General features: G+C 42.9%; 2 protein-coding genes and 1 non-coding gene across 7 annotated transcripts in view; all 3 read right to left on the reverse strand.

Annotated features, from left to right (window-relative positions):
• ZDHHC8 (zinc finger DHHC-type palmitoyltransferase 8) overlaps nt 1–12,720 on the reverse strand; it is a 108,167-nt gene extending 95,447 nt beyond the window's left edge. For 3 of the 4 annotated variants that reach the window (XR_007900051.1, XR_007900050.1, XM_051769106.1), the window contains exon 1: nt 6,463–6,797. Coding sequence is in view for 1 of the 4 variants with exons in the window: in XM_051769106.1 (XP_051625066.1) it covers nt 6,463–6,566 (104 nt within the window). In the remaining 3 variants the exon portion in view is untranslated. Of the gene's footprint in view, nt 1–6,462; nt 6,798–8,239; nt 8,353–12,226 lie in introns of those variants that run through there. The other variant, XM_051769107.1, reaches the window with a different exon arrangement.
• Nucleotides 12,721–13,002: 282 nt separating this feature from the next.
• On the reverse strand, nt 13,003–23,639 carry RANBP1 (RAN binding protein 1). 2 transcript variants are annotated; one of them, XM_051769126.1, is made up of 6 exons: nt 23,521–23,639; nt 21,686–21,822; nt 19,772–19,929; nt 17,745–17,873; nt 15,797–15,862; nt 13,003–14,862 (listed from the first exon to the last, which is right to left on the reverse strand). In XM_051769126.1, the coding sequence occupies exons 1-6, from the start codon at nt 23,533–23,535 to the stop codon at nt 14,738–14,740; spliced, it is 630 nt and encodes a 209-aa protein (XP_051625086.1). In that variant the 5' UTR covers nt 23,536–23,639; the 3' UTR covers nt 13,003–14,737. The 2 variants fall into 2 exon arrangements, with proteins under 2 accessions (XP_051625086.1, XP_051625085.1); XM_051769125.1 differs by lacking the exon at nt 23,521–23,639 and adding an exon at nt 23,038–23,387.
• Nucleotides 15,603–15,733, reverse strand: LOC127461394 (small nucleolar RNA SNORA77). Its single transcript, XR_007900054.1, has one exon. It is a non-coding gene; the product is annotated as a small nucleolar RNA SNORA77 (small nucleolar RNA).
• Nucleotides 23,640–23,677: the final 38 nt, after the last annotated feature.

The following is a 23,677-nucleotide window of genomic DNA, read 5'->3' on the forward strand; positions in this document are numbered from 1 at the left end:
TACAGAATTCCCATTAAAAGCTGCAGCACTGCTGCCTCAGCCCCCACGCTCCTGCCTCTCCATGTCATCAGCTGCTCCCACTGACAAACGAGCAACTCAGAGCAGCTCTGTACCAGTGCAGCCAAATTGAACATTACTCTGGCATTACAGAGAAATAAGTCTTGTATCTACTGGCTCGAATCAAAGGACAATAAATCAGAGTTCCACTTTTGCTCTGGTGGCTTTTAGGATACTTCTCCCCCACTCCAGTTTACACCTCCTTTGTGCTCTAAATCGCCTTGTACCACCTTATTGCTGAATTCCTGACATCTTCCAGTGCAAGCTAAACAACACTCATGGTTTCCCTCTGTAGGCCTTGCAAAGTTTCCTTGTAGGTTATACTCTAAGTAAAGTAAGCCCAGAAAAACTGTCCCAGGCCACCCCTCCCAGGTCTCACAGAGATCCCCACACCACGGGGTTCTACACCTCACCCTAGCTGAGAAGAGAGCAGCAGCAGAATAAGTTGTTTACACAACAATGTTATGTGTATAATTAGCAACCACCCCAGGTAATGAACCTCAAAAATCAGATCTCCAAGGGCACCACATGTATCTGCCTCTCAATTTAAGTTTTGTGTTTTGAGCAGTAACATCCCTTAGTTTATACATTACTAACCAACCAACTGAACTTGAACAATTTTGCAGAGATTGGTTCTATTTATAAGAGGATACACGTGTGGCATACTTGGACAAACATGGAGAGTATTTATATTAGCATCTTGAAAAGAACTTTAAACAAAAATAGAAAAATTGCTTGTATATTCATGTACAAAGGCTGAGGCCCACCCTGATCTAATTGAGACACACTCATTCCTATTTCCAGATGACCTTAATCTCTGTTTATTAGGTAAAATAGAAAGGAGGCTGCTCCTGGCATAAATCACACACTGACTACAGCTGTGGCCCATGTACAGGAATAACTTTCATTGCAGCAGCTCTTCTGCCTTTTTAAACCAGGATTTGCAGTGAGCACTGAAATGCCCCTGCAGTGGCTGCACACAGAGAGCTCAGCACGGCCAGCCACTTGCTGCCACCACCAAAGATGACCCTCCTTCTCCCTTTCTCAAACTACAGCAAGAAAAAATATTCCTGTTGATAATAAATATCAAGGTTTTTTTCTAAAGGGATGACATTTAATAGCTTTCAGAAACGTCCTGTATTGCCAACCTGGCTGGTGCCCTTGGAAGCAAAGATCATAGAATCAACTAGTTAAAAGCAGTAAAACTGAGGCTTCTTAGAGCATTAAAAAAACCCTCAGCAAACAAAAAAACTTTTCACACTTCAGTGAAATCTGTTTTCCTGTTGAGACTGCCTGTCTTATGTTGCATGACAAGTTTGTCTAGATTCTATTTACAAAAATTATATAGCAAGATGAAATTGCCACAGCTTAAAAGGACATTTCTTTGTCATAACAAAAGTAAATATTTTACAGAAGCTGATGGACGTGACAGCTGAGATGACTCAGGTCAGCCGAGGAAGCGTCCCCTCTTCTGAATCCCAGGTAGAGTGGACAGGAAAAGGCTGCCATTAAAGATGCATTTAACATGGAAAATGTTAAGATATCGCAGGAGGCTAAGCTGCCCTGCTTGAAATCAGTGTGTGCTTGTGAAGTCAGCCTTAAAGTTCATTTTAAATCACATTTTATCATTTGTTCTAACTGAAATCAGAACACTGAACTGGCAGAAGTGAACATCTGAACAGCTGGAATTGGAGTTTACAGAAGGCTTTAAAATACTTCAGGTAAGAAAAACATTTTGGATGCAAATCAAATTCACTAAAGCAAAGATAATCTTCTATTAGCTTGACCTTTGCTAGTGACTAAACAAACTCAAGTCAAAAAAGCAGATGATACCTTCCCTTTTTTGATCTGTGAGCATTTGCAAGTCATGGGAGGAAAAGATCCAACAGATAGTTCAAGAACTCTAGGTACATATATAATTATATTTCCATTAACTACCACCCAGGATGGTAACTACAGTTTTGAACTTTAGAGTGCTGTTACATATTTATTTTAAGGTTGTTCCAGTGCAGGATCAGATAATTGCAGGAGCAGGGTAGTGCTTATGATTTAAGAGGTGCATTTATCTCAAGTGTATCTGAATTCATACACAGCTACAGAAATGCTGAGTCCTTCTAGTTCATAAAATACAGTAACATGACATACAAATGTGGGGAGAATACCAATTTTTCTGTAAACTGATGAACTGAAGCCAAGCTTTCCTTCCTGTTAAGGTAAGTCCCCCAGGCCTGCTCTAGAGCACAGTCTGCCAGCCATGGGAACAGCACAAGTACAGGTTATTTTTCTATTGCCTTTCCATCCCTACTGCCACTTCAGTTGCTCTTCTACACCAGTTTATCACTCCTCAGTCATTTCCTGCAGGTTATTGGTATCAAACTCCCTGTGGCACAGCCTGCATTAGAGTGCCAACTGCAGCTGTCTGTGGTGCACACCTATGATTATCTCCCATTATGACTGTTAAGAACTAAGTTGAAGGCTCATTTTCAGTACTGACTGAATGAGTTTTCGCCTTATTTGTGCTTTCACTTCACTGAGAAAATTACCCATTTTATTATCCCATTTAAAGGAATAATATACAGCAGTGTCACTACCATTATATCAAAAAAGTAGTGGCACCTGGACCTTTGTCATGGGCTCCATGTTTCTACTGTACTTCAGAGATGCTGCATGCTGCAGAAATTACAGTCTGAAAATGGGTATTTTATCAGAAACTTCTAGTCTGCAGTATTCAGGGAGAATGACAAGCTTTTTTCTCCTTACTAAAATGAGCCACAGTTTTCCCTTCAAACCATATGCTTTTAGCTTGCTGTGTAATCTACAGCACTGCAGCTGCTGAACTAACCCCGGGGTTCTCAGCACTAACAACTACAGTAAGGAGCCAATTTAAACAGGTGAAGAGAACTATTAGCTCCAGAATAGTTACAGAACCATTTAGGTTGGAAAAGTCCTTTCAGATCATTGATTCCAACCTTTCACTGGGTGACATTATGCTTACTGATAATTAAGTTGCATTCTCTACTAATACTGAAGTTACACAGCCTAAAATAAGGTGGCAAGTTCTTGAAACTCAGGGTCTTTGAATGATCCCCCTCAGGTTTCCATCACAGCCATTGGGAGTCCAAGGCAGACTCCACTGAAATAGGTTGTTATCTCTAACAAAAAGCCTGATGAGAAATACCAAGAAAAAAAGGTTTTGGTAGAAGAATTCATATCTGCTAGAACTGACTGGCTCTGGATTCTCACAGTGTTCAGAAGAATTGGCTCTTCCTTCATTATGCCATTTGATTTGTTCATATAAGTAAATTAACCTAATCATTCTATAAAACATTATTGATATGTTCCTTCATAATGCTTAGAGTTAATGCTTGTTTACTCTCTCACTGTGACAAATTAGACCACCTACTCAGACACTGTATTTATTACTGAAGGAACACACATGGAGTGCTAAAAGCCTGTGGTAATACAACTGCAATATTTAGTTGCCTTTCCAGGCAATAATCTTGATAGCTAAACAGTTTAGTTCCCCCTCATAAAACCAGAAGGAATATAACAGAGAATCCTAAATAGTTAGCTGAGGAAAAAGAATAAAGGAGAACCTATAATGGAATTTTCCCAAAGCTTAACAGTAGCACTGATCAACACCACCATGAACTAATAGTGGACACTGTGTATTCCAGTCTTTATGTGCTGCTTTTTAGCAAAGGTGTTTGAACAAAAGCTAAAAATAAAGACCACACTGCAAAAAAGCAAACTCTGCCCTTCAAGTTCAAAGAGCTTTTCATTCAGCAGAAGACACTCATAACACGTGGCTTGAGCCCACAAACGTGTCTAGGGAGAAAGCCAAGTCAGGTCCTCTGTTTTCATACATTTATTCAGAAATGTTTCCAGTGCCCTAAAAGGATTTTTTTTTTTCTATTCAGTTAGTGGTTTAAAAATAGTTATTATTCCATTTTTCCACATATTTTAACCTCTGTTATTCTGTTTCACCACACTGAAGTTGCTCAAATCCCTGATATCCCACTGAGCTGATCTGCACCCAAAATTTGATATGAGTTCCATCCATCCTTGGTTTCATGTATTTATACACAGGTTACTTCATTATAGACACAGCAGCCTTACAGATAATTAACACAAATAAGGAGGTAATAAACACACATGTAAATCTTCATTTGATTAAGTTCTTGTGCTCTGACAAGCAAGCATGGATTGTATCAAAAGCATTTTTAGGCCAGCGTTTCAACTGCTGCATTATCAGAGATTTATCCAACATCAAACAAGTTGTGCAAATCAACACACCTGAAAATTCAGATCTATCTCAGCCTTTAATAACATATGACAGCAACAAGATCAAGACACAAAACCCTGCCTGTGGAAAAAAGATAAAAAATGGAAATGCTCAGGAAAAGGGGAAAAAACCCACCACCACACAACAGACACTAATGTCATGAGTACTGCTTGCTGTGATGGCACAACATAGACAGATTTTACTAAAACTGCTCAGCATGAAAAACAACTCCATACAAATTCATCTGAGTATTTTTGAATGGACAGGACTTCAGATCCTGCCTGGCAACAGTTGCTCAATTATGTGTTACTTTTATTACACACAAGACTTGGCAGCAGCAGAGAACGTATGTCTGGGACAGTCCTCAAAAAATTTACTAACACTTCAAGATACACAGGCCAAGTTACAATATGGAGAGATCCTTAAAATAGTTCATTTTGCATGTAATTATTCACTGATAACAGAGGGAGCAGAGTGAAGTTTGAGATTCGGTGATGAATTAAAGCCAATTGCCTCTTTCGTACAGTAACAAATTGTAAAACCAACATCTCTGTTGATGTCCTGCTGCCAAAAGGATGTTTCAACAACAACTGTGTTACCAGGAAAGTCTTACATCACTAAGCAATTTGTAGCTCTACACTGGAAGTATCATACGAAAACAAGCATCCAGCTTCCAAAACAGCCTCAGCACACATCCATTCCTCAGGCAGAGGAAAAATAAATGCCGGCGTTAAGATCCCCTTTTCTTTTCAACTGTGCAACCATTTAATATTCCCCACACCAGTGTTAACCAAGTTCATCACAAAAGCCAACTTCTGTCCTGTGTTTGCCTGCAAGCACCAAACTATAATTAGATGCCCAAATGATGAACGATAGGCAGATACTTGTACCAGTTCTTGAGGCTTGACCAGTTCTTGACACAGTATAATATCCTGAAAGGAGTCACCACTACTTCATATCGAATGCATTGAAAACAAGCAATGAGAAATAAAGGCACATCAAGTCAAGAGCCTTACTCAGTGTCAAAATCTGTTCTGATTTAAGAAACTGTTAGACAAAACAACATCCACATTTATTCTGAAATCCTACATTGCGATTACCACACCAGCATTTTGAAACATCAAGACTCATATCACAGCCAAACCACGAAGGATAATGACACAGACACATAACTCCCACTCTTACAGAGCCTTCTGCTTCCAACAGCTTCACTGAGCTCGGTGAAAAAATAGCAACGGCAAAACAAGGAAAACGGAAATAATAAAACTTCAAAATAAGCGAAACAATAAATCTCAATATGCAATAGCCATCTTTCCACCTTCCAAAAGGCAGCTTGGTCAAGGCTCCTTTCAGAGCATCTCTCTGGAAACACTGACACCTCTGCAGGGAGGTTGCCGATACCCCCGCACAGGAAGGGTTTACGAGCGACAGAACTCCAGTGCATGGAAAGGGAGAGGAAACAGCCGAAGCACTACAGCACTCACATATTAATGGAACTACAGGAGAGCTGCGAGCCGACCGCCAGAGCCCAATCCCGCATTTCAGGGAGAAGGCAATGAGAGAAGAGGAAACAGAAAGGGGGGAAAAAAAAGTTTCCCCGTCTCTCCTTCAAGCAAATGTAAATTTGTTCATTAGATCCTCAGCCTTTCAGGAACAGTTACATAAAAATACGTAGAATGGGTAATGCCTAGAATAGGATTCCTTCCACTCGGAGAGGCTTTGCCGGATGAACCCTGAGACTGAGGGAGGAGGCCGGCGCTGCCTCCCGGCGCACAGAGACTCCGGCCGGCTGAGCCCCGGGCTGGGGCTGCACCTCCCCAGCCCGCCAGCCCTGCCCGCTCCGAGGGGCTGCTCCGAGGGGTCCGCAGCTCCGCCGCACAGCGCCGGCAGGGCGGGAGGCGGACGGGGTTTGTGTGCCATGAAATGGTGGATCTGCCTGTCAGGCACATTTCACGATACGGAGCGATCGTGAGCCCCTGCAAAGCGCAGCCGGGCAGGGAGAGCGGGCGGGCAGCGGGACCGGCAGCGGCAGGGCCCGCAGGGCTGTCAAGCCCCGCCGCCTCCCCCCGCCGGGCCGGGCGGCCCCAGCACGGCCCCCCCTCCGCCAGAGCCGTACTTACGTGAAAACAAAAAATAAAGTAGTCGAACCCACTAATAAGGCAGCTGCAGTGGAGACCGGGATGTATTTAGTAGGTTTAAACCTCTTTCCAGTGCTGCTGGGCATCCTGTAGCTTACACATCACTGTGTAAATCCAACCCGAGAGGAGGGCGCCGGGAGGATGCGGGTCCCTCCGGCGCGGGGAGAGCGGGACCCGGGCGGCAGGGAGGGACGGGAGAGGGACGGGAGCAGCTGACCTCCAGCACAGGAAATCCCACCCACAACCGCCCAGCCCACTCGGCTGATGTCAACCAGCCCCTTAAGGTAGCGCTGCGGGGAGACGGCGAGCGGGGCTGCGGGAGCTCCCGGGGCGGCCGAGCCGCCGCCGCCGCCCTCCCGCAGCGGGGCAGCCCCTGCGGACAGCGCGGGGCCGCTTCTCTCCGTGTTACAAGAGAAAAAGGCGATGTCTGGAGCTCCCTGTGCGGGACACGACAGCCCTCGCAGAGCTCCCTGCACAGGGAGGAGGCGGTGCAGCCGCTGCAGCACCGCGGGCCCCGCAGGGAGCGGGGCCGGGGGTCCCTGCGGGACGGGGGGTCCCTGCGGGCCGGGGCCGGCTCGGCACAGACCGTGCGCTGCAGCTCTGCCAATAAACCCTGCCTTTCATTCTGCCAAACACGGGGTCACGGTATTAGGGGGACTGCTGCACTCTGCCAAATTTAACCGATTCCAAAATTAATAACTGAGCGCGAGCATAACTGAAATGGCACTATGCTCTGTGCTTTTTAAATCTGTCCATTAGCATCAGGAGGCAGACAGAAGAGGTAATTTAAGGTAACATCAGGAAGTTCACCGAATCAGCATTCTCGAGAGCAGTGTGTGAATGGCTCCTCTGTTCACGCTCGGGGCACCACCCAGCCTTGGTCAGGACGAAACCCTCGCATGGGGAGAGCGGTCCAAGGCCACCGGGAAGTTTAGAAATCCAGACCAGGAGCTGCAGCTTGCTCCCTCCCTCAGCTAATCCCCCTTTGGCAGCTGCCAACACGCAGATAAAGTAACCACTTCGTAAGACAACAAAAGCCACATTTGCAGCGTCTGCTGGTTGTTAAAAGCAAGCTGGCCCTAGAAGGTATAGAAGGTATCCACTGCGGTTCTCTTCTGAAAGGATGTTACCATTTCTCATTTCAAGAGACTCATTTAGTTCCCCTGTTCTAGGGTCTTAAGAACTGAACAAGTAAAACCCAACCAAAAAGCCATAGGGGTCCTCAACTCTGCAGTTTGCAAAAAAAAAAAAAAAAAAAAAAAAAAAACAAAAAACAAAAACAAACCAACAAAAACTGTGAGCATCAGCATTAACAAAGCCAGCCAGTTCCAGCCTAGGACATATGGCTGTGTAAAATCTCAGCTTTGCTAACAACTGCCCCACTTCAGAAAAAAAACAAAAACCAAACCACCAGAGGAAAAAAATATATTCTCTAGCCCTCTAGAATAACTTTAAAAATGTCAACTGAAAATGAACACCAGACTGAGATTTATGAGGATAGGGAGGGACAACATCTACCCAAGTTATTTTTAAATGCTTGGGGGACATTGAATGTTTCCTATGCTTCACTACTCCTTGTCATGCCAGCTTATTGAAATTAATTATTCTTAAAATCCGTGTAACTAATCAAAAGGTCAACAATTTCACACAGAACCAGGCTCTGCATAATAATAATCCGAAAGCCTTGAGGCACAGCTAGCTCCAGGAGCTGGATCAAAAGCATCCTTGGGAAGCAAGTCTCTCAATGTCTGTCACTTACCAGGTTTGATGGTATTGCTGAGAGATCTCCAAGGAGGGGACTGGGTTCCTCTTCAAAACTAGGCTGGAAGATCCATCTCAGGAGCACTCAGGTCAGGAGTTACTTTAGCACCACTTGCATGACAAAAAGCAGAGACTTTATCACTTAAATCAGTTCAAGCCCCTTCCTCCTTCCCACTCAAGCAACAGTCTTAGTGAAGAATTTTAGTTGCAAACAGAACTCTGATTAATTTTCCACTGATATTTTAAACTGGAAAATATTATCCTAAGCAGCATTATAGACCAGTTTTGATGTTTGGTCAGCATCCTGTAATGGACAATTACTCAAATGCATCTTAGGGCTTGAAAAACTTCTCTCCCAAGAGAAAAGTCATATCTGCATTTTTAGCATGGACATGCCCCTTTCCTTTCTAGGTGAGCCACATAAGCATCCTGCCAAGTTTCTAGCAGGAGCTGGGAAGCAATAAGCACAAGCTCATTTTAAGATACATATTTGAAATTTGATGATTTTAGATTTCATTATCTGTCAAAGCCCTTCTGGGACAGTAACATTCCTTCATGTGAATACAGGAGTTATTCTTAAGACTATGCCTAATCCACACTTTCAGTTGTCTTTTCCCACTAGGATTCCTCCCTGTCTAGAAAGTCTGTCAAAGGCAGCTTTGCAGGTGGGGAGGATTCAGGGCTTCTGCTCGTTCCACCCCTCAGAATGGATTCCCCTTCACTCTGACACACTAATGCTGATCTTGCTGTATCTGCCCCTATTTGGGGGGCCAGTCTTTCAAGCCACTCCTGAAAGGAGGTTCTCAGCAGCAACTTGGGTCTTTTTTTTATCTCCTAAGCACACAACAGTTCTATAGATGAAGACTAAAGACAAAACTGTGTGAGTACGTGGAGCCAGGGCACAAAGAATTGTAGCTTTCACAGCAACAAGAAGGGGCACTTCTCCAAACTTCAACTGATCTTGAAGAACACTGTGCCAGCCTGGGCTGGGCTGCACAACCATCCTGTGGATCCCAACCTTGTGCTGTGCATGGTGCAGGACCAGCACTGCCAGGAGGGGGCTGAGGCAGTCTCTGTTACAAGTCTACAGGGCTATGCTGAACAGCACCCTGAGATGACTTTTTTCTGCTGCACATCACAGATTAACTATCAGAAGGCAATAATTTTCTGTAATTTGGTGTCCAGCAGTTCACCTCCTTTCCTTCCCACTAACACTCCAGCTCTGGAGAACAGTCTGTTTTCAAGCCAGCATAAAGCACTGCTGAGCAACACTCAATCTCAAGTGGATTTAAAGCCATGAGATGACTTTACCAGTCAAACTGTGGGGATGTCTGAGGAGGACTTGACTAAAGCAGAACCGACCTGTCTCAGAGTTGCTCTCCTGGAACACCTTTATTTCAAGGACTGCAGTTTCTGGATTCACACTACCTTATCGGTGTGCCAGAAGGTTTTGGCAGCACTGAGGTAAACAGCAATGGCAGCATGAGCTAGGGAAAGATTTAATGACTACACAAGGAACAAATACAGCTACAAAGAGCAATCTAAAAATAATCTGGCAGAGCATGGCTAGTAATTGCATGTCTTCTTGCAAGATTTTACTCTGAGGTTTTACCCCAAATGAGAAAGGGCCAACCACAGAAGCTGTGCTGGAGCCACGTGGCAGGGCACCACCCAGAGCTGGGCAGATGAAAGGGAACTCTCAGCAGAGCAAGCATCAGGAAAGCTTGATTGCCATGCAATTTTCATATCAAATCATGGTACTAGTATTAGCTGGAAATCTCAGCTACATGGTTAAGAAAATTCTTTTATTTTGCACACTTGAAAGTACTGAAAATCCCTGGAATATTTTATCAGTCACTATGCAATTTTCCCCCAATTCATATTTGCTGTTGTCGTTAAACACCGACCACAATAAATAACTGTAGTTTTCTTACTGGATTTGCTTACTACATTAAATGCATTTGCCAGCCCACATAGTACTGGGGACCTGCAAACTGTTCAGGGTCACTGGGAGAACCCTCAAGGATCAGCAACTAGTTGGTTAGGAAAAGCTATTTTTCCTTCAAATTTGCAGTGCTCAGAACATTTGGATCATCTTGTGCTGCCCAGTCCTGCCAAAAAGTCCAAGCAGGGCCAGATAGTTCTGGGTACAAGCCAGACCTACTAAGTTACCCACTGGAACTTCAATGACAATTTTCATTTAGTTGTTCATTTCTTACCAAACAAATAAAGAAATTATTGCCTAATAATGCCTTTTCAGTGGCCTAAACAGATATCCCACAAAATTTTCTAGAGTTTTCCAATAGATATTTTCCATGGAATAGCATTTGTGCAGAATTTCCCAACTGCACTGAGGGGGCACTGATTGCATTTACTGTGAGACTTTGAAACCCTACAGACTGATTCCTAAATGATCCCCACAAGAAACTACTTACACCACAATGATCAGCCAGGTTGGAAAGGACCTCTGAGATCATCAAGTCTAACCCTCCACTTTTTTTTAATTTTTTTTTTTTTTGAAATCCAGTCCGGGTTTTCCCCCATTCCATACTCTGGAAAAATCCAGTCCAGGTTTTCCCCTTTTCCCCACTCCATTCCATACTCTGGAAAAATCCAATCCGGGTTTTAATCACACTCCATTCTGTATTCCAGAAAAATCCAGTCCGGGTTTTCCCTTCCCCCACTCCATTCCGTACTCTGACCAAAATCCGGTCCTGGTTTCCCCTTTTCCCACTCCATTCCGTACTCCGGCCAAAACCCAGTCCGGGTTCTCCCCCATTCCACACTCCGGAAAAATCCAGAGCCTCCAAACATTTTGAAGATTGACCAACCATCCCGTTTAGAACCGTTACTTGAGTGTAATTGTCCTCCACGAGAATGAACTGTCACTCTAAATGATGCTGCTGAAACTCGGGAAGCCAACAGTGTTCATACACCAGCCAACAAGATATTCAAACTGATAAGCACTGCTTGTATGAAGCAATGCAACTTGAATTATACTGGGTAGTCTTGAGAAATATCCTCATCACCCGGGGAAAAAAAAGTCATTTACAGTATTAAAACACAACAAACTGCGGTGTTGGCAATTTCTTAATGGGACATTTAGGATCACTAATACAAGCTTATTCCTGGAGGGAAAAAAAAAAAGAACCCAACACATTAGTGTAGTCTTCAAAATCATTACCATGGGATTCCGAGGGAACTGGTTTGAATTCATTGCTGTAAGCAGCCTTCTTTAACTGCCTGCTAAGAAGATACTATTTTGACACTTGTCAAAATTTAATGATTTCAAGGTTAAATTCGTTACTGAGGTGTCCTCAGATACTCACCCATCCAGTTTTGTGCAAACAAACCCATCAGTACCTCTAAAAGCTGGGGCACTAAGCCTGGCCTGGAAAGCATCTTTCTAAGCCTCTCAAGCAGAGGATTTTTACAAATCGCAAACTTCAGCACCTGCCAATGCTTTATGAACCCTCTGTATTTTCCTTCTTTACTGAAAATAGATTAAAACCTTTAAAAAATCTGCACTTGTACCTTCTGTAAGATTCATATTCTCAATAACGCCATTACTGAAGTTGGAAATGCTTAAAAGGACTTTATCCAGCTGCATCAACAAAGCTATATTCCCCACTATTTTACTTTAAACACGCTATGAGTTACCTTGCCTCACTGGGAGTAAAAAAGAAAGTTGCCACTGTTGAACTGCAGGTGTTAAAACAGCCTAGAATCAAATTTGCCTCTAAAATCCTAGAGACAAAGTCTCACCACACTCCTCTGAACTGTAGAAATTAGTTGAATTTCTGTGCTGTGTCTGAACAGTGAATTAGAGCAATTTCTGTGTGATCTATTTTTACTGCCACAAGACTTTCAAACAGGTTCAGACATTAATCACACTGAAGTTATTGCCATTTCAGAAACAAGTACAAGGCAACTGATGTATTTGCGCCCTCAAATTCCAGAGGGAGCTTTTGCACTACAAGCCTACCTTTCTGTCAAAGGACTAGTGCAGTTCTGGAGCCAAGTTACTGCCTGACAAGGCAGGGCAGGTTCTGTCAGCTCAATATCCCTGTCAACAGTGAAGATGGGGGAAACCATGAATCCCTGGTGACCTGGGCAGGGGGACGAGACAACACTGCATCAGCTGCAACTGGAGAATACTCAGTACAGAGTAAGCTACAAAAACATTTCAAGGACTCCTCGTGCTGGTTTGCTTTACATATAAGAAAGCTGATCATTAGAACGACTTGCACAAAAGTCCTGTTTCTCTGAGATCAATTTTAAAAATACTTACTGCTTTTTAAGGCGTAGAACAGCACACCTATGGCTTCTAAAGTGAGCAGAACTTTGCCTGACCATGCTTTACTTTAGGGGACTACAACATTCTTCAGCCAAATGTTATCCAGAGAAATCAGTTCACTTAGTGGTCTCTCATAACTTTGCTCTTTGAGACTGCAGACCTGCAAGGATGGCTCCAATCCATGAACTGTAAACATGGATCAATCAACCTAAACAGGAATGGAAATGTCTTGAAATCATTTAAGCATGCATAAAAAAAGAGGGGAAGAAGAGGGTAATAACATTAAGCAGGAATCATCAATATCTAATATCAAGACAAATTAAGTAATTCAGGTGTTGCCTCCCCTCTCCTGTCCAGTGTTTGACAGTGAAATCCAACTCACCCATTTTGCTGCCTTCATCACTTTGCCCCTGTAGATTAAAAATGCATTCCCAGGAAGAGTTCTTAAAACAACAAGCAAATCCTTTAAATGAAAATTTAAGTTTATTTTGAATTTTTAAAATGTCATTTCTATCAATTTAGACACACTGTTTGACATTATCAGATCAGAGAATTTACAGTGACTCATGGATAAAGATTTGGCTTTTACATTCAAATGTTAAATACTTCAGAATAGCTTTGTCTTGTTATTTCCAAACCAGAAACACTAAGGAGTATTTTATTTTGCCTTTCAACCACCTTTGTTAATTAACAGACTTTTGATATCTGCTGTACTTGAAGGGGAATGTGCAAAACACCAAAGGAATTACTCTGTTTGAATGAAGTGAGTACCTTAATTACAGTTCCAGATTTAAGACTCATTCATGGTAGCATTAAAAGACAGTGCTAAAACATGATTTTTTAAAAATATATTTTCCTCAAGTAGGCTGCAGAACCTGACCAAGTTAAAAGCCTCTCCATGAAGATAAAAAGGTCTTGCTATCCAACATTAACATCACTCAGTCTTACAGTTTAGCAGGTTTTGTCTGGTTTTCATTAATTATTTTGGAAACTATTACAAAATTTCATCACTATCCTAACACAATCCTTGTATTAGTGTTCAACAACGAAGTTCATTTCATCTATCAGACTTAATTGTGTTGATTTTATTGCTTACTATAGTTTATCTTCTTACTCTAGCACTACCTTGAAATCGGTCAAGTCTCCTCACTGCAAATGTTTGTTGTTAATCCAATTTGCCCATCCTGGCAAGGAGAGTGTCCCTCAAGCTTGTACAACTTCATTAACTGTTCCAAAGTGACTGCCACTCTCCAAGAGGGACAGCCTCCCTACCAAGCACCTGAGAAGTTCAGAACTCCTCCAGTTTGTAAGAACAATGTGAGCTCCAAAGCCCTGGGGAAAAAAAAGCTTTTCAATTTTAGCCTACAACTGCCAGGATCTGCTGACAGGGGGAACCTCACAGGAAGGTACTCACACAGTTTGGATGCCTTTGCACACACACCTCGGCAGAACAGGCTGCTGTGCCTCCAGCCAGCGAGGGGCACGGCGTGGAAGAGCTGGGACAGCAGCAGCAGCTTTCTGCTGGAATCAAGCCTTTGTAGGATTAGCAAATTTGGGGCAGGGGGGAAGCACAGGTTTTGTTTCTTAAGAGGAAAATCCTTGTCAAACCTCACATAATGCATTTTCTCCCCCACCTTCACTTTCCCTGTCTGATGGCTCAGCACCAAGTGTGCCAGGAAGGCTCTCAGTGCCCCATTCCCTGGCACATCCCTGCCCAGCACACACACAGCACAGGGAAAGCTCTCCTACACCACACTTGGAGAAGCCAGACAAGAAACACGAATGCATCCTGACCTTCCCTGCTGGTAAAAGTCTGTTAACCTGCTAAATCCACAGGAATGATGATATGTAGCTTCACACCCAAGGAAACAAGTGTATTCACAAGCCTTTACAGTTCTGCCCCTGATGCTGTTTTCACGTTTGTTTTATTCACTCTTTTGGATGACTATAAATGTTTCCACTATGGAAAAGAAAGTTAGCACAGTACATTTTCATGACTGGGGAATGGATTTTTCTGAAGACACCTTCCAAAGGGCAAAAGCTTAGAAAAAAACAACCTGAATGCTGATCTGTGTTCCTTATAAAGTCCCTTGTAAAAAAAATTTAAAAAAAAAACAAAACCAAAAAACCAACAAAACAAAACAAAAAAAAGAAAAGAAAGAAAAAAGTAAAGGAAAAACTGCAAGGCCCAGGATGATTTTATTGCTTTTCTTCAGTTTTTTCCTTGGTCTCCTTCTTCTCAGATTCTCTGCTTTCTTCCTTTACAGAAAGCTCTTCTAGTTTTTCAGCAACTTTATCAGCACTATCATTTTTGTCTGTGCCTGCTAAAAGATTGATTAGGAAAAGTGTTACATAGAGGCAGCAATGGATTTTCCTGTAACAGGGGAAAGAGTAGAGAAGTGGAGGGTGAGGGGAGGGGAGAGACAGCTGGTATTCAGAATGTGAACAAAAATAAAGACATTCTCCACCGACCACTGGAGTGACTCATTCCATTTCTTTTCCTCTGGTAATTATTATCTCAGATGTCAGAGTTCAAGAAATACCACTTGCATATGTTAATCACCATGTGAGGGCCTAATTACAGGGACTGAGAACTGTGTAACAACTGGCCAGCTGTGCTGTTGCCAATGACAAGCTCCACAAGGCCCAGCTTCTTCTCATCTGAACCACAACAACCAGAAGTCAAGTTCCCCAGTCTGAAACTGAGGAACAGGAGTTCTTAAGGCTGGCAAAGCCCAGTCTAAATACCTTGAAAAATGTTGATGCAGACCACAAGTAGCCTGTACTTAGAAAGGCTGGAATTATTTGATATGGTGACACATCTTGGCACACAGGCAATTCTATAAGGAGGTGCAACAATCTATTAAGAGACCTGTGAATAAACGCTACGACTTCATACACATTAACAACTATACAAAACATTAAATGTTATACTTGCATGATTATATTTTTGTGGAATTTGGGAAAGGGAACTGGGAGGAAGAAACAGGACTGTGGTTGCAGTGTTCACAGTTCATTTGTGTACCATAAACCATAAATACTTCCCTGGTATGCTTTCAAAAGAAGCAATGTCCCAACAGCAACTGTAACAGCCTTCTACAGCAAAGAAGGCCATGGTCACTGGAGTGAGCTTTACTCTTGCAGACAGAAAAGCACCTGAACTGAAGGCTGCAGTTCAGCACAGAGTGAGTCTGCTGGAACACGACACTCCAGGGCACTGTCACCACTCACACAGCTGGAAAACTGAGACCACCTTACCTTTCTTTGCTTTCTTGCCTACTTCATTCCTGCATTCTTCAAATTTTGCCTTGAATTTCTGTGCATCTGTTTCAATAATGATAAAATATTTTTTCATTAGTTTTGCTGCCTCACAACATTGAATACTTCTGATCCTGAGGGAAGACACCCAACGAGAAGCTGTGTAAACAACTTTTTTAGGGACCTCTGAAGTAATCTAGTAAATCACACAGGATGTAAAATTCTTCAATCACATCTTTGTGCAAAAGCAGTTTATTTGCTTCAGCAAGTCTACTGAAGCAGTTTATTTTGCAAAATAATCAAAATGTAATGCCAGCAGGAGCTGTTTTGTAGTTATTGCAACTCCCAGCTGTCTCTAGCCTACAGGAATAGGAACATGATGTCAGAGACTGCTCACACAACTATCTGTATGCAAAAGACTGAAGATTAGCTCTGAACTACTATCTTTGTGAGCTATGTTATACACCAGGAGTCTTCCACAACCTTCCCATGACTTGGGTTCTTAGCATGACCAAGGGCAGGCAATGCCTGTTCCATTAGTACAGCACTCACACTCTGGCCCAAGGGCTGCACTCCAGTTGCTCCTGAGACAAGAGCTGAGAATGCACAACTGTCAGGATGTTTTGGTCTAAGCCAGCTGATTTAGTTACACGGATGTTTCTACACAAGTAATACCAGTACAAGAGACAAAAGAGGAATGGGCACGGTGCTTCCTAACCCCAGAGCAACAAAGGAGGTAATTCCCTGTGCCAGGCTGGGCTGGCTGCCCACACGAGGTCACTGTTGCCCCACAGGAATTCTGAAAGCACTATGGAACTAGCCTAGGATCGATTCCTTTTCAAGCATCTCAATCAGAGGAGACACTAGAAGGACACACTTCTGTCTGTTCACCTGTCATCTCCTTAGTCAGTACTGCAAAGGGCAAACAGCAGGACAGGAATTCTCCCCCAGGACACAACATTCAAAAGGCTGAACAGCCTCCACCAGAAAGAGGGACTTTTCAAAGAAGATGAGCAAATAATTACCAAACCCTTTTAATTTCCTTTTTGATCATGAAGCAAGCACTAAGCAAGTGGATCAGAGAGATTTGTTTGGCTAAACAATGATGTTGGACATAAGCATGATACACTAAGTTCTTCCCAGATGTAGGCAAATTCATCTAGTTTTAGAATACACTTTATGATCCATCTAACATGTGGGGACAAAAGAAAGCTAACACACTAAACTGGTGTGGCAAACTGTAAAGCAGGAAATGCAACACTTTTTCATTTCACTTCTTTAAAAAAAACAACAAAAAAACAACAAACCAAACCAACATAACCCCACACACACCCAGACACTACTTTGATTTCATCCTAGCTGATCCATAATTAGAGTTACTTTGGTGTTGTGGTACTCAGTGCAGTTACTCCAGAAAAAAACACAAACTAGTATGATGGGTTTGACTGGCACTTTTCACTGAGACATCCACTTAATCAAAACACAGAAGATACTACATACTTCATTTAAAAAAACCCCAACAAACACGTAGATGTTCTGCTAATGCAGATGGACCAGAAATATCAGATCAGGATTTCCCTGCTTCTAATGCAAATATCTAATCTTAGCTACAATTCAGCACCTGAGATAAATGAACACAAGCTGCATGTGAGCCTCTAAACTGCTTTTAGTTTTATTCTAATTGGCATTGCACTTGCACAAAATGGCTTAGATTAAAAAAAGTGCCTAGGGCAGAGATTGAACAAATATTCCTAAAGGCCTAATTACTACAGTGTTTGTCAACACACATGTTTAGTGATTACCAGACTCCTCTCAGATAAAGAAGCAATTAGCTAACACTGCCATGCAGGGTGGGACAGGGTATCCACAGCAGTGATTTTACAGCAGTTCAGACAGGCAGTGTGCCACAACAGTTTAAAGCAGGGTAAGTTCAGTGCCATCCACTCACTCTCTGCGTTTAAAAAGCGGATTGCCAGGAGTTCAGGCTTGGGGCACTCGTCTGCAAAGTCAGCGTGTGTGTTCCAGACCCAGGCCCTGTCGCTCCCGGCGTTGGGCTTCAGCTCCATTAAGGGTGTGACTGAAAAGAAAGCATTGGAAGATGTACAGAGCACAATTGCAAAGGTTTCCCACACCAGCCTCCAGAAATCTCACTGGCAACAGCCTGCAGTGGTTATGCAGAGCACTTCACACAGAGTTACTCTGGATAAATAAAAGACAGTGGTGCCCATATATAATTTTCCTTACATCACCAAATAAAACAATGCACCATCACTGTGTAAGAGGATTCCCTACTGTTACAAAACTGAGGGTTTGATTCAATTTTTTGTTTAAAACAGATGACTGTGATACTAAGATACAGTCACTAAGCACAACTCTGATGGCAAATGATTCAGGAGGAAAAGGTATCCAAACAGACAAACAGCATTCATTCTCCCTTTACACACTGAAAATACTACCAAAAATTAGTTAAAAAAAAAAGCATTATTCCTTCAATTAATCATCAAATTGAGTTAACTTCTCTGCCATCAATTTAAAGCTGTAGTACAAGGTATGACAGAGTTCTGCAGCCCTGCAAGGTGCACACAGTGTATTTTCAATCCCTTTGTTCCCTCCCAGTAAATGGAGCCCTTTCCCTCCAAGATGCTCCAATTACTTCACCTGACTGACTGGAGAAGTTCTCACACTGCTCTGAGACTTGGTGCATTCCAGACATGCAAAGTTTAGGGAGGGCTTTTTTTATCCTTGATCCCTTGGGTCCTGTTTAGTTCAGGAGAAATCTGAAGAGTCTACTCCCTTCCTTGCATTTTTAAAATCTAGAGATCAAATTACATTTTGTTCCATTCAGTGTTTTGCAAAAATGAAGAGAGTCCTTTTGTCTGCCTGTGAGTCAGCATAACTTCATTGAACAAATCTATACTGAGAGCAGTTTTTCCAGGAAAAAAAAACAAACAAATTTTACATGAACACTGTAAATTTATCAGTTCTGTTTTGTACATGCACATTTATTTCCTTAAACAAAAGGGTTTTTCTTGCTGGTTGGTGACTGCACTGCTTTCATATTTGCCATTTCATTTACTAAACAGGAACACCTGTGTCCTCTGAACAGTCTGACTTTCTGAAGGATCTCCCTCAAGAAAACAAGAATTACTGCTTCTGACTTGAGGTTTGTATTAAGCTACTTCTTATTTTCAGTTATCTAAATGTAGTTTAACTCCACAGAACACTATATACTCCTCCTATAAAAATCTGACTATTACCAAAGCAAGCAACAAAGTATTATCAAATTAATCTACTTGTTGCAAGTTATGCTGACTTTCAAGTATGTCCTGCACTTTCATGTTCTTTTTATTCAAAGAGGATTCTTTTTTGAGTGAGTCAGCCCAATGTACCACCTTCATTTCAGTTTATTTCACAAGCAGGGAAGGGCAGACAGAGATTAGTTTGGCACCTCAGTATCTGTTTTCTGATGGTTAAGGGATTGGTTCCAGCAATTCCAAGATTTAGCTCTAATTAGTAAATTATTACATGATGGGTTTTCTCACCCTTTTACAAAAGCAAGCCAGCATACACTAAATTCATATCCCAAATAGTATTAAGGCCTGCATTTTCTATACTCTATCAATCATTAAAGTAAACTACACACAACTGGAAGTTACATAATGCCTGTCTATCCCAGCTAAATTTTAAAGTGACTTTAGTTAGTCTTAGAGCAGTATCAGAGTCTGAAGGAAAAAAATTGCAGCTTCCTTCCATTAACAAAAATAAGCCCTAATGGTTTCTGATGCTTGTGGCCTTGTGTGAAGAGCAAGAGACAACTGTATTTGCAGTCTAATATAAATTTGATGTCTGTTCAGAAGATGTACAGCACCTCTGTAGCTGCTACTAAAACCCCACCGAGCTGTTAACCTCCACTGTACAGTTCTGCAGGGCCACTGTTTAAAACCAAACTAACAAGTACTGTGGTGTAGAACTCACTATAATGGTTTGCACAGATTTTGAGAGTTTTATCCCTCCGCATGAGGAGGCGAATTGTTCCCTTCTCCTTGTGTTTCAGGAGTTTCACATCCCCAGTCCCTCGCTCCTTCCACTCGGGATGCTCGTTCTCGGACGCGAACCGGAACAGCTTCGCTCGCCTGCAGGGAGAGACAATCTCATTACTCTGCGTGCAGAAACAGCTGCTGAAACCTCCCAGCTGACTGAACAGCACAGTGGTTTGGAAAGCCACACATCAGAAGAAAACAATTCCTTTTATAAGGGTCTCTGTTCTAATTCATCACACAGATTTAGAAACTGATGGGATAAATTAAACTTTAATAATAAGCTATTAGAAATGATGTAATGACTATATTAAAATCCAACAGGTTCTGGACACTCTTTGAGATGACAAACACATTTGGTTTAGGTAACCTTTTAAATTCAGGGAGCTAATTAACAGGTGTTGCTATAGCCAGAGTTCTTACATATAGGTACAACTGCTTCATCTTCCCAGCAATAGTAATTCACAAAATTTAGCAGCCTAATGCTAAGTAGAGACTCTTGTAAAATTCCAAGCCCAGTGTTTGATCAGCTATTAAAGTGCCTCACCCTCTAGAGTCACTCATTTCCCTTTAACTCCAAAAGCCTACTTGCTGCTCTCCTTCAATCAGGAATAAAGTGGAACATGTCTGCTTCAGAACATCACTGCTGAACCTTCCAAGATGCCAGTGTGCCAGAGGAGAAACAGGAGGAGTTTGGGATATTGGCCAAAACTGAGCCAAGACACAGCCTGAGCTCTGCTAGTGAGGAGTTTAAGACACTGGTATAGCACAGGAGGCACCTGCTCACACTGCAGGGTAGATACACAAATGCAAGGGAGAGGCACTTGTAATAAACCAGGGGCTTCAAGAGAAAGTGTCAGATGCTGGAGCAAGCTACTCTGACAGAGGCTCTGACTCACATTAACTACTTGGACCAAAGCAAGTCATTCCTTCCAAGTCCAGCTGGCATTCAGCAGGTTATTCCCCAAGTTTAACTATCAGAACCACCAGCATTCACTAAAAAAGGACTCCTTTCCTCCATCACCCCTTTGCAGACATGAAAATTAACCTACAGAACACCAGAACTTACACTGTTATTTCACTACCACGATCTTTTAAAATACAATAATTCTTTAAAAAATCCTTCCATGTGATGCTGGCTCTGACAAGCAGAGAGGCCAAAGGGTCAGAGATCTCACCATGTACCTGTCAGAACCTGACCAGCACTTGAGTTATTACCAGCATCTGTGTAAGGAGAACTCAAACCTCTTTTCCAGATGAGCAATACCATTCTGTGATTAAGTAAAACCAGTATTTTTTAAACCTATTTAAAGCAAGCACATCAGGGATCAAACTCAAAACACTTCTTAAGCCTTTAGGCTACACTTTTCTTCAGGCAGATCAAGCTATCCTGATTTGACACTAAGCCCAATCTAGGGATAAAACTATGTTTTAGACAAGAAAGAGGTACTGCCACAAATGCCCCAATGCTGCATCTATTGCTTTTATTATTTCAGTACCTTGTGCATCACCCTCTACCTGGGGATACATGGCAGCAACTCCATATACATCTCCTTTCTTTCATCACAAGACACTTGTTTTACATTGTGATCACACAACTTCAAGCCTCTAGTTATTAAGTTTCTGTTTTGTTTCATGCTAAACAGTTCTAAAGACAGGTCTGCACTATCAGCTCCCTTCTATTGTTCCAAACTTCAGTTTCTTGGGGCATTATTATCAGTCACCCCCAGTCAATCTCTGCCATCACAGTAAACACCAACCAAATTGCATTACAGCTTCATACAGCTTTTTATAAACAGTCAAGTTAAAGCATAATAAGCATTCAGATAACAGACAGAATTATTGCACTTACATCTTGAAGAGTTCTTCCTCATCCTCTTCCAGAGTTTTTATTTCTTGCTCAGGAAGGGAAACTATGGGCTCAAAGTGAGGGTCGTGGTTAGAATCATCTGTATTTTCAGTAGAAGTATCGTGCTCCTCGTGTGCTTCCTGAGGAGAAAGAGAACACAAACAAATAACTATGCTGTGAACCTAAAGCCTGGAGTACTTATACCTGTATTTAAAATTAAAACCTTTATGACTTTTCAGCAATTAGATCTTAGTAACTGAAATACCCTGTAACAGTAAAGAAAAACTGAAAACAAGTGGCTTTCAAGTCAACATATGGTTAAAGTATGAAACAAAAAGGTGCTCATGCAGTGCTGGATGTTTTAATCCTACCACTCATGAGTTGTGCAGAGGCTTAGCCTTGGAGCAATAACTCTTGGTTATGGAAAAGTAATTCCTTCAACCATTTCTCCTATATAATGTGTTTTATGCTACTAAAACCCTACTATTTCTTAGAGTCTAATGACCCATCACTAATGGGAAAAATAGAAAAAAATCCCCCACACCACCAAACCAACCACCTAACCCAGCTTAAGGGACACACTGCATCCCAAGTTCAGCATTCTGTTTTATGTATTAGAATCACCAACAGCCAAAGATATTTTTGAGCCACAGCTCTAAACCTCATGCAATAATTTAAGTTTTTTGCTTTAATACTCTTCGAGGAACTTTAGGTTATTGGTAAATGGCCAAACTACTACTGCCTATATAAGTTCTTTAGGAATCTGTCATAGCATTCATTAAGCTTAAGAATAGTTTTTACTGTGTGACTAGTAGGTAAGTGATAAACATCTCCAGTGCTTCATACCTACGGGCTGCTGAGAAGCACTCACTACACAAGCCTAGAAGGGAGATTCATGTGCAAGTTTAATGAAGCCACAAAACAGCTATCTCGGGACAAGGGAACTGATTCGGGTTTGGCTTTTTTTGTTTCTTCTTGAATTACAGAAAAAGGAAAAACAGTCTATACATTGGGGACACTTAAATCCTACTTTTACTTTACAGATGAAGGAATCCACTCTTACAGGCTCTGTGCACAACATCCTTTACAGTGCAGGTATACACCACACGTACATAAAGCAATTGAAATAAAGCAGCTTATTTCTACTAAATAGTGAAAAAAAAATGGGGGAAGAGGGAGGAGAATGAGGTAAGAAATGTTGCAAAGTAAAATCCAGTTGTATCAACAACATCAAACCAGGTATCGTTAGTTTTATGTCCCCAGCGTTCCAGAATGGGGGGAAAAAAGCAAGAAAGGCGTTACGTCACATCTGTTTTCAAAAAACAGGAAAAGAAACATTAGCCAAACTTTTATACATTGTCCTGTCCTGTGTAAGCAGCACATGCCGCCTGGCGATTCACCGTCCATCCTGCGCCCGAGCGATTAATTACAGAAGGCATGAGGAAGGCAGCCTTCACAGCGAGCACCCGTGAGAACGCGGGTCCCGCTATCACGATAGCCGCGACACGGAGCACGTGGGGAGCGGCTGCGGCACGAGGGGTCCGGCCGGGCGGGCCGGGGGAGGGACGGGACAGGGGGAAGTTGGAGGAGGAGAAGAAAGGAAGGAGACGGGGGAGAGGGATCACCCGAGGGCGCCCGGGGGAACGGCCGCGGCGGGTGGGGCGGAACGGCCGCAACGCCCCGGCCCCGCGCGGCCCCCGGCGCGGCCCAGCGCTCGTCCCGGGCCCTGCCCGACCCCGGCCCCCCGCCCCGGGCCCCACCTGTTTCTCCGCTCTCCGCTCCCCTCTCCCCCCGGCCCGCCGGCCCGCCGCCCCCCGGCCCCGCCGCCCGTCCCTCACCGCGGTGTCGGCCATGGCCCCGCTGTCCGCGCTCCGCTCGCCGCTTCCTGCGCGCGCCCCGCCCGCCTTTACCTCATTCCCGCAGCCCGCGCCGCGCCGCCGCGAGGCACGATGGGAAACGCCCGCTGCCCTCAGCCCCGCCCCGGTGCGGCCACCG

This window comes from Manacus candei, unplaced genomic scaffold (assembly GCF_025592945.1).
Source record: "Manacus candei isolate 608988 ecotype Guabito, Panama unplaced genomic scaffold, ASM2559294v1 h1tg000103l, whole genome shotgun sequence".
In the NCBI taxonomy this organism is placed as follows: Eukaryota; Metazoa; Chordata; class Aves; order Passeriformes; family Pipridae; genus Manacus; species Manacus candei.